At 39.7% G+C, this 13568-nt stretch overlaps 1 protein-coding gene across 5 annotated transcripts in view; it reads right to left on the bottom strand.

The window, feature by feature from the left end:
• nsmfa (NMDA receptor synaptonuclear signaling and neuronal migration factor a) overlaps nt 1–13568 on the bottom strand; it is a 69339-nt gene that overhangs the window by 34151 nt on the left and 21620 nt on the right. For all 5 annotated transcript variants that reach the window (XM_078161891.1, XM_078161894.1, XM_078161893.1 and 2 more), the window contains one exon: nt 12232–12298. In XM_078161891.1, the coding sequence (XP_078018017.1) occupies nt 12232–12298 (67 nt within the window). The remainder of the gene's footprint in view (nt 1–12231; nt 12299–13568) is intronic.

Below are 13568 nucleotides of genomic sequence, written 5' to 3'. Positions count from 1 at the left end.
TTAATTTCAACAAGTGTTTTCATGCCTCCTCCCAACAATACAATGTTCTGTCGACGCTATATATTTGTAGTGTATAAGTAATTAAATACGGTGACTTTGCATTAGCATGTTCCACTTGAAATCCATTTAGCGTCTTTAATAACAACAAAGCAGCAGGGTTTGTATAGTCTTCTCTGCGACTCTCCGCCTGATGCTGACATGATGTTCTATGCAAGAGCCCCAGATAAACATCCTTTTATCTTTCTGCCTCCCTCCCATGTCGCATCTACACACAGTTTCAGAGCACCGAGCTACCAGTCGACACTCATGATTAATGATCTCAGCATGTGGTGTGTGTGTGTGTGTGTGTGTGTGTGTGTGTGTGTGTTTGTGTGTTTGTGGGTTCATGTTTATCTGGTGGTGGAGAAGCACATAAAAATAGAAGCAGCATAAAAGGCAAAAGAAATAGAGTTTGGAGTCTTTAACCTTGGTTCACCTCCATAAAAATGTCAGCAAAACAACAGTTAACTTGCAACATCAAACAGTAAATTTCAAGCTCAAACACAGTCTAAAAAAGAGCACATATAACATGGTACTAATTACAGATAAGCCACATTGCCTGTTACTTACTTTGCGCTTTGATAAAGAGATCTTAAACACACTAATACGGAGCTAGACAGACATGGTTTCACCCTGAATGTCCTGTGCTTAAACCTAAGCTGCCCACAAAGGAGAGATGTGGACACAGCTAATGCGATTTAAAAAGAAAGGGAAGAAATGTGAGAGAAACCATGGCCACCTCCGCTTCCAACTGAAGATAATCTGACAGGTCCTCCTTCCCTTCTTCTTCTTCAGCTCTTTTTGTAACTCTCTATAACCCTCAACAACTTGTTTCTACCCATTTCCCGATATATATTCCATATGTTTGCCATTATTTTCAGATTTTACCTATTTTGAAATTTGGCTGATTTCTCCTGTTCCATCTGCTAATTACTGCTTTGGCCCTACCCATTAGGACAGTGGTCCGCAGCTGGTGTGTCGTTGTCCAAAAGCTGGTCACGAATCACCTGAATGGGCCGCAAGTTCCTAAAAACACACTTTATTTTTAAGTACGGTGAATTTACGGCATTTTGTAGAGTGAGTGACTAATGGACAGCTACTTAACAGAGACAGAAAACTAGCTCGAACACATGGCCAAGGGCAAGTATTACATCTGTATCTGTTCAACCAACTAAAGCGGGGTACACACATAAAGATAATCAGGCTGATTTTGTCCCGATTTTCCCCCTTCCTGACCAAGGACGGCAAACGCCCAATTATCCTATGTCTCATAAGATTATCTTATAAGATTATCCTGTGGTGTGAGGTGTGTTAAGAGTCAGTTTGTCCCGATAATTTGCTCGGAAAAGGGTCGGGGCCAACAATCGTAAATATTAAACTTGGTTCAATATTTATGATCAGAAATCCTCGTGTGTCGACGACTCCCGAGTCCTGACTCCGTGAATTGTGACATGGAATGGAATGTAGCCAATCAAGAAGCGAGCTGACTGAGGAACAAGGAAGCAGACATAGTAAATAAAGAAGTAAGCATGGCCGACCCGAAGCACAAAGTCAGGTGGACGTCAGAAATGGAAGGACCAGCTCGTGTTTATATAATGTCTCCGCCAAGTCGTATCACAACAGGAATGACAAGGACAAGAGTTGGCAAGAAATTGCCAGTGCCATGGCGTTATCAGTTAAGCTAATAGCTAGCTAGCTAACAGCTGAATCGTTATGTGTGTGGTGTGCTGTGTTGAGAATATTGGAGCACGCCACACACAGTATGATCAAAACTGTTCAATCCATGATTTTTTTATCTTCATGCGTGGGGTTTCGCACAGATAAAAAATCTCTTAAGATTTATAAAATCCTTATGTGTGTACCTGGCTTTAATCAGTCTGTATCTGTGTCTGTACTCGGAGTGGGCGGGGTTTAAACATGTTATTTAAACCTGCAAGTTGATATGGGTTGATTAGAAGTTGCTATATTTATTACTTAAAGGAAAACTATTGACAGAACAATCTTAAAATTGAGCTGTAGATCATTTTTGATCACAAAAGACTGAACACGGCTCCCCAAATGAGGATTTTCTTTCAGTATGGACATTGACATTTTACTCAGATAAAAATCCTAAAAGGTACATTTTTCATAACAGATACTTGTTCGTTTCACCCGAGTTATTAGCTTAACCCTGTACCAATATTTTACAATTTGAAGTAAGTCAACTATTATTAATATCAAACAATAGGGATTCATATTTTAGATCTACAGACTGCTTCTTTTATATTCCCTATTTAAACATGAATGATGATCACACCTGCTTTATTTCACACATCGTCTTGGTTCCTTTGCTTTCTTACAGTGATTCATTTCTCTTTTCTGTCCTCTCACTCCTCATAAGCATACTTCCTGTCTCTCTCTTCTTCTCTTTCGTTTAATGAAGTGTGAATTTTCTCTCAGTCTTCTGTGTTTCTTTGATAATGTCTTTTATTTCTTGCCCGGGGTTTGGTCTAAGTATTAGCATAATACATTAAAAGTGAAAGTACTCCATATGCAGGATGTGACCCATTTCTGAAAAAAATATGTTATATTATTGGATTATTATTATTGTAAGCATTGCTGTGCAGCAGGTAAAGATGGGGCTAATTTTAACCACTACTAACTCATTTACTGCTGGGTAGCTTAATCTATATTAATACATTGGAATATACCTGTTAAGTATGTTTTGGAATAATCTATATTTATGAAATAACTAGTAAGAAAGCTCTCAAATAAATGTAGTGAATTAAAGTACAGTACAGTAGTATGAAAGTACAGTATTTGCCTCCGATAAGTAGGGGAGTTGAAGTATAACAACCCAGTCACCAGGAAAAATGTTGGCATTGTACGTTTCTGCAAACCATGGATCTGTTACATTTGCACGTTATTACTGTGTGTGGGGTAAACATTGAACCTTTTTATTTCAGCAATGCTGTGCCTAATGTGTGGTTACATTTAGGCACAAAACTGCTTAGTTATGGTTCGGCAAAGATCATGTTTTGCCTTAAAATACCCGGTTCTGGGGGCACAATCCTGGCAGGAAAAGCAGGGATGTCTCTGTAACTTTTTACGCTACTACCTCTGCCAGCTGGTCGCTACAAAACACCCACATTTGAAGCCTAAAAAGCCGTAGGAAAACACACACAGGTTGCTACATAATGCCCGAACTTGAAGCCTAAACAGCCACTAGGAAAATAGATAGGTTGCTACAAAACACATACATTTGGAGCCTAAAAAGCTGCTGGGAAAACACAGGTTGCTACAAAACATCCACATTTGGAGCCCTAAAAAAAGCTGACTGAATCACACTGATGACTCACTAAAACACAACTTTTTTTGTTTGTTGATCTTGAACAGTGGTCTGGAGCTTAATACCTATGAACTGTGCAAATTGTATGTATTCATGGTTTGCAGAAAGGTACAATGCCAACATTTTCCTCTGGTGACTGGGCTGAGTATAAATCCAAGGTGTGTACAGATCCTTACAAATTCTTTAAATGTCTTAAATAAAGTTTTCTTAATTTAAGGCCTTAAAAAGTCTTAAATTTAGATTTGATGGGTCTTCAATATTTTCAATCACATTACCTCGAAAATTTCTCCAGCCTGACAGACTCAATGACTGTTTACACTCATTGGACAGATTTTGAACTGACATCCGTGTGTTTACTTGGAAAGAGTATTTACACATATGTGCCACACCCACATACACACACATATGTAATGTGTATTTCCATTGCAGGTGTGGTCTTAAATTTCATATAAGTTGGTATTAAAAAAGTCTTAAAATCAATTTGGTTTTATCTGTAGACACCCTGAAAACAGCATACAATGAAAACACTCAAGTAAAGTAAAAGTGCCTAAAATTTGTACTTAAGTAATGTCAGACTTCAGAAAATCTAAAGAATCAGATTCATTATTTAGAGATGGTAATAATGCATGATGAAAAGGAGAGTGGACACCTCACATCAAAGAGTACAGGGTTAAATCTACTGTGAGATTACAGGGAGTGATTAAGAGCAACGCTGAAATGGCTCTTTTACTTTTTCTTTGTGCACTGCTGTTGTTTATAACTGTGGTTAATATTGTCTACTATGTGGGAATGAGGATCACATGACAGACGAACTGCCTGCAAACTGCTGGTGTGCGAAAATAATAATTTCTGCTCTGCTTTGCAGCTCAGGCCGTATCCACACTAAGGCAGAGAGATTTAAAAAAAAAAATGCTGTTTATGTGTCAAAGGTTATTTCATTCACATTGATGTTTTTATTGCTTTCTTAATATTGCCATCCAGATTGAAATAAAAAAAATATACAGAAATGCTTCAATTTTGAGTCAGCAGCTCCGAGCCATATCTTGAAAGGAGCTTTCTGCTGTTTTCAAAGTGTCGGCTGAAGAACAAAGAGTCAGGACACATACTGTATTATCAATAAATGGCAGGTGTTGTGAGTAATTTATATCTGTCCACATTGGAACACAAGAGCAGCATTTTCTAATTATTTTTTTCCAGTGGAAAAACTTGGACTGGTTTTCCTGCTTGATCTGTTTTCAGTGGTCAGACATCCAGCTGAGTGAGAGTTAAAATACAAGAATGGAAATAGATAAGCATTCACTTTAAAAACCTGGCTGCCTCAGGGTGGACATGGCCTTAGTGTGACTCTGTGATAAGATATAATCCTCTTTTAAGTGATGGTTTCAGGTGGATGCATGATTATTTTTTCAGTGGATTTAAGGGCAAGGAAGGCAAAGTGTGTCTCATGTTTAAATCACTCACTCTGATGAAATAACGCACCACGTTAATGCGCTGACACCGCAGATGGATGACACCGAGATGTCAAAGGAATTGAGATGTACTGCTTGGTGTCACATTCACCATCTGCCCCTGTGTGACAGAGCATCTGGGCCCGAGTGGGACGGTCTCTGAACTTGCTACTGGTGTCATTAGTCCTGCGAATGTTACAGAATCTCACTCTGATTTTCCAATGGATTTGAAAAATTTTATTTATTTTTTGTAACTTTAAGGGGAATACAAATTCTTGTTTGTTAAGGGTAGTGCAGGAATATTTGTGGCTGAATGCTGCAATGACATATTGTGGGTTTGAAAGCTGGTGTCCGCTGAATGGAAGACAGCCCAACAAAACCATTCTTAGGTGCGTGTTTGCTACTAATGCAGTTAATCTAGGTATGGCTGAACAGAATCCACAATAGACTTATCAGAGAGTTTTTTTTAACCACTTATACAATATGCACCTGTTTTGATCTTTTCGGTTTTGTCTAAGAATAAAAATCCGATTCACTGTGGGTGGCAGTAAATATCCAGCCTAGAAATTGGGGCATTGTAGCAGGGCAACCAGTAAGCAGATCCTTTTCAAAGCTGCTGACGTCCTCACCTTCAAATGCCACGTTGTGACTCTTTGGCTTAGTCAGATTAGACGCAGCTGTAAATAAGCGACAACGGAGCTACAGCCAGAAACAAGCGCAAACAGCACGACAGCAAAGCACACCCTGGCTGGGGCCGCTTCGTACCTCTGGATGACTTCTGCCGAATCCTGCTCCCTCTCTCTCCTTTTTCTCTGCACAAATCCCCGGAAAGCCCTGCCGGGACGTGGCACAGTATTAAAGGGATGAGAGAGCTAGAATGCTGGTGTAGCGAGGGGTAGGACAGTGCAGGGGTGGCTGATGCCAGGGCTTTCAGCTGCAGGGTTTATTTGGCTGTGAAGGGGAGGCTGTTGTAGGTAGGCAGCAGCTAGCTTTGAGTATAAAGACCAAAAAGTCGAGTCACATCACCAGCTCGAGTCTTATTTTCTATTCACCCTTGCAACAAATGTGCCAGTCTGCATGGAATCCGTCTTCCAATAGGGACACTGATCTTGTGACCCTCTGTGTCTCTTCAGTAGTTTCACTTCATATAGTTCTTTGTTTGTTTTGAGGGGATTTTATGACTCTTCATACTTCCCCAGAATCAGTCATGAATACTTGTTATATATTCATAGGTGTGGTTTAAATTAATGTTGAAATTTGATTGTAATTCTGCACCTGGAGACCTCTGGGTTCAAGTAGCAGCTCTCTTTGAAAAAGTGCACCTTCTCCAATGCTGTGGCTTTAATACTTCATATCCACAGCCTTGTGTTAATTTTTCATGGATACATTTTGAATGTTATAGCTATGACCCACCAACAAAAGGTCGTCAGCGAAGACGGCCAAGTTGCTGTAGAAGCCTGACGCTCATTTACATCATTATCAAACTTTTGAAAATGTTCTGGCTAGCAGAAAGTGACACAACTTTATGTGTCAAAGTACAAACGTGGTGTGAAATGCATCACTGTCGATGTGTGATAGTGTCTTCAACAGACTTGACTGTTGTTAACCAGGAATGGTGCGACTCAACAGTCCTGTGAAGCTGATTAACATTTGTCCAAAGCAGAGACGGAGATGGAGACAGAGCATCTCCAACCATGCTTAATATAATTGACTGACTCTGGGTAAGTAGTAGAGGGTATATTGTAAATTCCCCAAAGGACAATGTGTAATTATAAAGGCTAAGGCTGGCGTTATTCTTTATTTTTATTACTGTCAACACATCCCATAAAAGAACCAAAACCAACAATGCATTAGCTCTTCTCTCAGTTTCATGAAATTTCATGTTGAGGTTCTTCTTAATTGCAATTCGTGATATTATCTTCATGATCATCAATGAATGAATGAATCACTTTACCTCACATTATCAGGAAACATAATGAAGAATATTTTTATTGCATTAAAGATTGGACACATCTTTCTAAATGAACATCCTATTAAGTGAAAACAAACAATCAAACAGTCTTAAATAAGATTAGAATTTTTGTGGGGATAAAATGGGCAAGTCAAGCCTTCAGCCATTCAAGCGGTCTAGAGGCACTTTCAGACACAACACAATTTGAGCTGTGTTTACTGCTGGGTTCAGCACAGGTGGCTGTGCATCACTTGAAAACTGTAGTGACCATTGGAAATAATGGGTTTCAGAGTGCAGTGTTGCTATTGTGGCATTGTGCCTGAAAGAGCCTTTGGATGTTTGAATGACTGGAAAGATGTGGGGCTCCCCTTTGTTTCAAAATGAAAATAAATCAGTAAATTACCAGCGAGCTGGACAGCTTTTTCAAGTCACAATATTCACGATTATCCCAATAATAAAAAATCACCACAATTAACTTTTTTATGAGTGTTTTTTTTTTTTTAATTTTATCACAATCCATGATAAAATCATCTACTATCCATACTCTCAATACTTTAACTTCCCTGCCAGTCTTTGGTCTGTCTTACTGTAAGTCCACACTGAAATATCTCAACAACTTTTAGTTGGATTGCCATTTTCTTTGGTACAGGGATTCATAGTCCCCACAAGATAAAGCCTAATGACTTTCTCCCTTTTGTGCCATCATCAAGTCTGTGGTGTGACCAAATACTTTCCAAACTAATGAGACACTAAGATAATAAACAAGGTAAGCATTGAACTTCCTAAAGATCAGAATGTAAGCATTGTCATAATGCTGCCATCCTGACATTAACATTTAACTCAGAACACTGCTGTGCCTACGTATACCAGAGAGTATTAAGACTTTAATCCATGAAGGTTTTATATTTATAAAAAGTAACCAGATTTTAATGTGCATGATACCATCCCGATATAAAGTCCATGGACCGAGCAGAAACATCTGGCTGGGGCCAGTAGAAGAAACTGATGCTCATGTACAGTGGGTCACACCACACGAAGGTAAACCCAGAGGCAAGAACACCTTTTTGACTGCATGCTCTTGGAATAAGGGCTGCAACTAACAGTTATTTTCATTGTTGATTAGTCTGTTGACTATTTTCTCAATAAATGTTGTTGTTTGGTCTATAAAATGTCTGAAAAGGTGTCTCCAAAACCTGAGATGACATCAGATGACATAAAGAAACCAGAAAATATCCACATTTAAGAAGGTGGAATCAGAAAATTTTGAAAGACTTTTTTGAAATCGATTATCAAAGTATTTGGCTTAATTTAATAGTTGTAAACTAATCAATTAAATGTTGCAGCTCAATTGGCAAGCAATTTTCATTCAGGTGAATTGGTGCCATTTTGGAGTCTATAATCCAGATCCTACATCCATGGTATAGCCTCATATAATCACTAGCATGTCTGTAGACTTTGAGTTTTGTTGGATAAAAATAACGTTCTATGGTACAGAGAAAAATGCCTTGGCTACACTGCCAGCACTTGGTTTTGGTCTTTTCATGGGATTTGTTGACAGTAAGAAACACATAGAACGTTACCAGCTTTATCCTTTCACTGTTGTAACAGCTTTGACTAAACCGTTAACATTTACTTCAAGCTAGCAGCCAGAGGTTAGCTCGGACGACAAACAGAGAACTTGAAAACATTTAAGAGCAGCTTGGGTTAGTCAGGTTTAGTTAGGCAGGGTGTGGTTGGAGCAAGGGTTGTGCAGTATGAAATGTCAAGACTTGGCTTGGTTAAGGCTGAATACACTGTTACTTATCAATGTTAACATTTATCTGATGGCTTACTTCTCAGCTCACCTACACACTCAGAAATTCTTTGACAGAAGTTAGCAATTTGCACGCAACAAATGTCACACTGGGTATTTACCTACCAAGGTTTTATGTGAGCTGAAAACTGACTTATAACTGACTTCTGCTTAAACTCCAACTGAGAAAACAGTTTTACCAGAAGGCACTAGAGATCACATGTTAGCACTATAAATACTTGTTCTTAACAAATCTCTCAAGAGCCAATTGCCACAGTCAGTTCCAAACACGCCTAAAGTCAGCCAGCAGAGATTCAGTGATAATTGGCGGCGGCTGTCGAGCAGGATTAGAGCGCTAACATGACTGCCACAAAAATCTTAAATGGCCAAACTCTATCTATCACTGTGTCCTAAGTGAGAGCAGGTGTGTGTGCCAAACTGACAGAACTGCTGGGTGGATGTGAGCTGACAGGGTTCAGGTCAGCCAACACACGGACAGACATTTTTCTGACTTGAGCTTGGCGGACTTACTCAACTGCAGTGGATTACACCGGACTTTATCCCTGCTGTTGCATGAAAATCCTCTAACTCAGTTTTTTCCCCCTTTTGGATTGTTTTACTTGAATTAAAAACATAATTTGTGCTGACTAGGCTTCTACCTGACAATTCATAACTGTCAATCAGAGGCTGATTGATGAGAAATCTAATAATATAAAAGGTCCACCCACCCACAAACACACACACACATACACATACACACAAACCTCTTTACTGTATACTCCCTGGCTCTGTCTAATTGCCAGTTTGTTTTCAGCTGAAACTCAATCACTCAGCCCGAGGATGAAGGTTAAATGGTAGACATTGAAGTTAAGGAACAGCAGTTACAAGAGGTAAGCGAGCTAAGGAAAAAAAAAAGGAAGCAAGCAGCGAGGTATACTCACGATATCCTGTTTGAGTGTCCCAGGATTAATTAGCATGCAAGAAGAGAGGAGAGGGAGAGAAAAAACACAGTTTAAGCACCAGTGAGCAGCGAGTCAAAAAAGCAAAGAGGAAGAATTGGGAGAGGCATAATGAAACAAAGACAAAAAGTGTGTGTCATAGTTGACCTCCATGAATCAAAGGTAAAGTTGCAGCGCCACGTAATTGCTGCCAGTTAAGCTGCAGCTTATTTAATGGGCTAAATGAAAAACAGCTTTTATATACTGACTGAGTCTGCCTTTGTGGTCTGAACTTGGTCTAACAAGCATCTAACACAAGATGAAACGTGAGAGGCAACAGGAAAGTGCAAAGGATGCCTTTAAAAAGATATTTTGAAAAAAGCCGGTGATAGTCAGGGAGAAACAGATTGCTGGAAGCTGTTGGAGATTCAACGTTAGGATGTGAAGTGGTTGTGACAGTTCAGATCTTTTACAGCTGCAGGTGATCTTATGACAGAAACTCAGGTCGCTATTACACAGATGCTCACAAGCATTTTTGTATGGACGCACACACTCATTCACACACACACACACACACACACACACACACACACGCCTTGTTTTTTTCTTTTTTTGTTGGTTTTGCATGTTTTGGCCCATAAACTTTAAAATGCATATACCGTAAAACTTTGATTATTAGCCCCGGGCTATTACTCACTTAAATCACTGAAATCAACAGGCCTGTATTTTGGACAGGCGTCTATATGGGACAGGCCTTTAATGCCTTTCACACAAAACTGTCACTCAGCAAAGATGGAAAATACAATCAAGTTGTATATTTGAATCAGTCAGTCATTCATTTGATCTAGCTCCGACAGACAGTGTATCAGAGAGAGAGAAAGTTTCGGCACTCGAGGATTACGGCACCTACCATACCGACCCATCACCGCTTAATCCTGTTAAAACAATACTCACAACTTGGAATAAGTTTTAGAAAAAACCCTTTTGATTATTTTGATCTGAGGACCTTTACAGACTAAATGAATATGAATAACTTACAGGGTAATCAAAGAATGGACACATAATTCGAGGCAGCCAACAACCCACTTTTGCACATCCGAAGAACTATGAAAAAAATGAACTGCTTGGCAACCAGACCAGGCGTCTAATTGAGACAGACATTTATTTGTCAACATGTGGCGCCACACCGGGCAAGTAAAAAGGACTGGGCCTTTAATTGGGACTGGGCTTTTAATTGAAGTTTTACAGTACATTAACATTGCTGCCAATCAAGTGTGAATATTACAATCCTAGCTGCGTGCCTTTGGGGAAGACATTGCTTGCCTGTTGGTCAGTCCACCACTTTGGTCCAGACTGATAAATCTCAATACTTTTTGGACGGATAAATGCTAAAAACTTTGGCGATCCTGTGACTTTTCTAGGGCTGGGTACTGGTACTCAATACCTTTTAAGGTATCGACCAAAATAATCCAGTATTAAGTAGTACGTTTGTCCTGTCAAACAATACCAGCTTTTATTCCCTTTTTGTATCCAGATCTGGGAAAAACTGACTATTTGTATGGTTTTGGTCGCAGCCAATCACCGCAACCATTGTTGGATTTAATGCGATGTGTGATTGGCCCACTACCGGGCGATTACAATTGATACAGTCTTTGGTGGTATGAGTGGTCGAGTGCAGTTTATTTGACAGAGTTAGCATGTCAGCGTCCCGAAATGCTACTCTGAAAGCATGGCTATGCTACACGACTGCGGCATTTGGTGGCATTTTACAGTACACAAGTACAAAAATAAAGATATCAAATGAAGTAGCCTACTCTATTTGTATCGGTAACACTTTAAGGGCACTGGTTCTGGCACTGGGAAGGTAATTTTTTAAACAATACCCAGCCCTACAATTTTGATCTAATGCCACCATTAGGTCAAAATGTCATTTGGTGCATCCAATTCTTCCATTGCTTTCATTAATAATCAAATACTTGCACTAATGACATTCCCACCTGATGGTGAACATGGTGAACATTATGCTTGTATGTTGGCATTGTCATTGTCAGCATTTAAGTACAGACTCACACAGTCACTCTAGTAAGGCTGCAGACTCTTAGTTTTCTAATTTGTTAGATTGAAGGGAATCATTGGTTTCTTTTTGGCACGCTATGAAACATTAGCTTACAAATACTTGAAACTTGTTGATGTTGACAAATTATAGCTTTGATTTTAATCATATAATGATAAACGGTGCTCTTAGAAAGTTAAATCTAAAAAATCTACTTGGACATTGTGGAAGTGATAATGAGATTTTGGTCACGTTTTGCTGTTCAGTGCCCAACTATCAAGATGTCAAATGGTCCTCAAGGTCCTCAAGTGCTTTCAAAACAATCCCTGCTTACAAAGGCTTTATCACACATCAATTATTCAACTTTGACAAAAAACATTGACAAAATATTCAGTATGATGGATTGTCCTCCTTGAGCAAGCTTTAAAGGTCTGCGAGCTGTTTTTATAGCTTACTGGAATGAAAATCAATGGCAGCCTGGAAGGTAAGAAATCAATCTAAAAACCTATAGCAAGCTTTGGAAAATGGTTTGTGGTAATGCTAAAACATGCAAAAAACACCAGCACGGTCCGTTAATTCTGGTCGTCACACACCAGCCTGACCTTTGATACACCGTAGATGTGACTGTGTGTGTTTGTGCACATGTGAGATTTATATGTGTGCTTTAAGGTTGGACACTCACGCCTGCATGGTTGTTGTGGCAGTTTGAAAGCTGAACATATTTTCCTTGGGGAACCAGTTAGTGTCTTCTGCAATTAAAGAGAAAAATGATCATTTCAGGGTTAAGTGGAAAAAAAGCAGAAAAATCTGTGTGCAATATTGGCAAACGCTGTGATAAATATTAGAAATATGGAAGCACAAAACCAGCGACAGCACCAGCACTTCACAGTCCACCACCCCACAAATGGAGAGAGGGAGACACACAGAAGGAGACAGCAGAGGAGAGAGACGGGGGAGACGAAGAGTCAGAAATACAGACCACCACGTCACATCCAACAACAAAACCCTCCAGCCCCACAAGAGTGAGAAGAAATAGATTTGAATTGTAATTCTAGCTCATTTTTAAGGGATGTGTCACTTTAATGCATTTAAACCTAGGTCTGAGCTCTGTGTGTGATTGACTTCATTACACGCAGTAAAATAACTTTAAGGTTCTGTATGTAACTTTAAGAAAATTATTAGTGACACCTCTCTGAGGCTGTTAAGTGTTCTGCATTCAGCATCCTGTTGCTCATGCTCCGGTGCTCATACTTGGTAGCCGTGAGCGAGCACCTTCCCAGCCAACATTTGTATGTAGGGCCCATGTGGATAGTTAATGGGCTGAAAAATGGGCCCCAAATGGCACCGTCCATGGGTTCCGTATCAGCCCCATGCCAGTTGCCCACATGGGTGAGCTGGTGCTAGTGCTACCTGGGTACCAAGAGGGCATGGGTCCAAAATGGTTATCTTATGTGGGGCCCACTTGGATAACCCACCCATGTGGGCAACTGGCATTTGGCCAATATGGAACCCATGGACAATCCCATTGGGGGCCCATTTTTCAGCCTGTTTACGACCCTCACATAAATGTTGGCAGGGTGGGCATCAATTAAACCAGTGACAAACACAAATCAGACCATCTTCATATTAAGCAAGCTGGAAAATACATTTAAGTGATATTTAGTAAACGTTACTATTACCAGTGTTCCTATTTCATTTGGACCATTGGCTCCATGATACTAGTAGCGTACCGTTAGCATATTACATTATCAGCTAAGTTACAGCTAGCTTACATTAGCTCAGGTGACAGTTAGCTCATTGGCTGCTACTGCATCGCTCTTGGCAAGTAAAAAGAGCTTTGTATCGTTATATCTTTTATCCAGCTGTTGGCTAAATCAATATCGACTGTAATATTACATAAGTTAGTATCATGTATCACGTTAGCTGGGGAAGTAATATCGCAACCCAGCTAATAACAAATCCACTCAGGTAGGCTAGTATTTTCCTGGTGATGTCATTAGCAAGCAAGCAAGCTGAATA

The sequence above is a fragment of the Epinephelus lanceolatus genome, chromosome 19 (genome assembly GCF_041903045.1).
Source record: "Epinephelus lanceolatus isolate andai-2023 chromosome 19, ASM4190304v1, whole genome shotgun sequence".
NCBI lineage: Eukaryota > Metazoa > Chordata > Actinopteri > Perciformes > Serranidae > Epinephelus > Epinephelus lanceolatus.
This window is presented reverse-complemented; position numbering and strand designations above follow the sequence as displayed.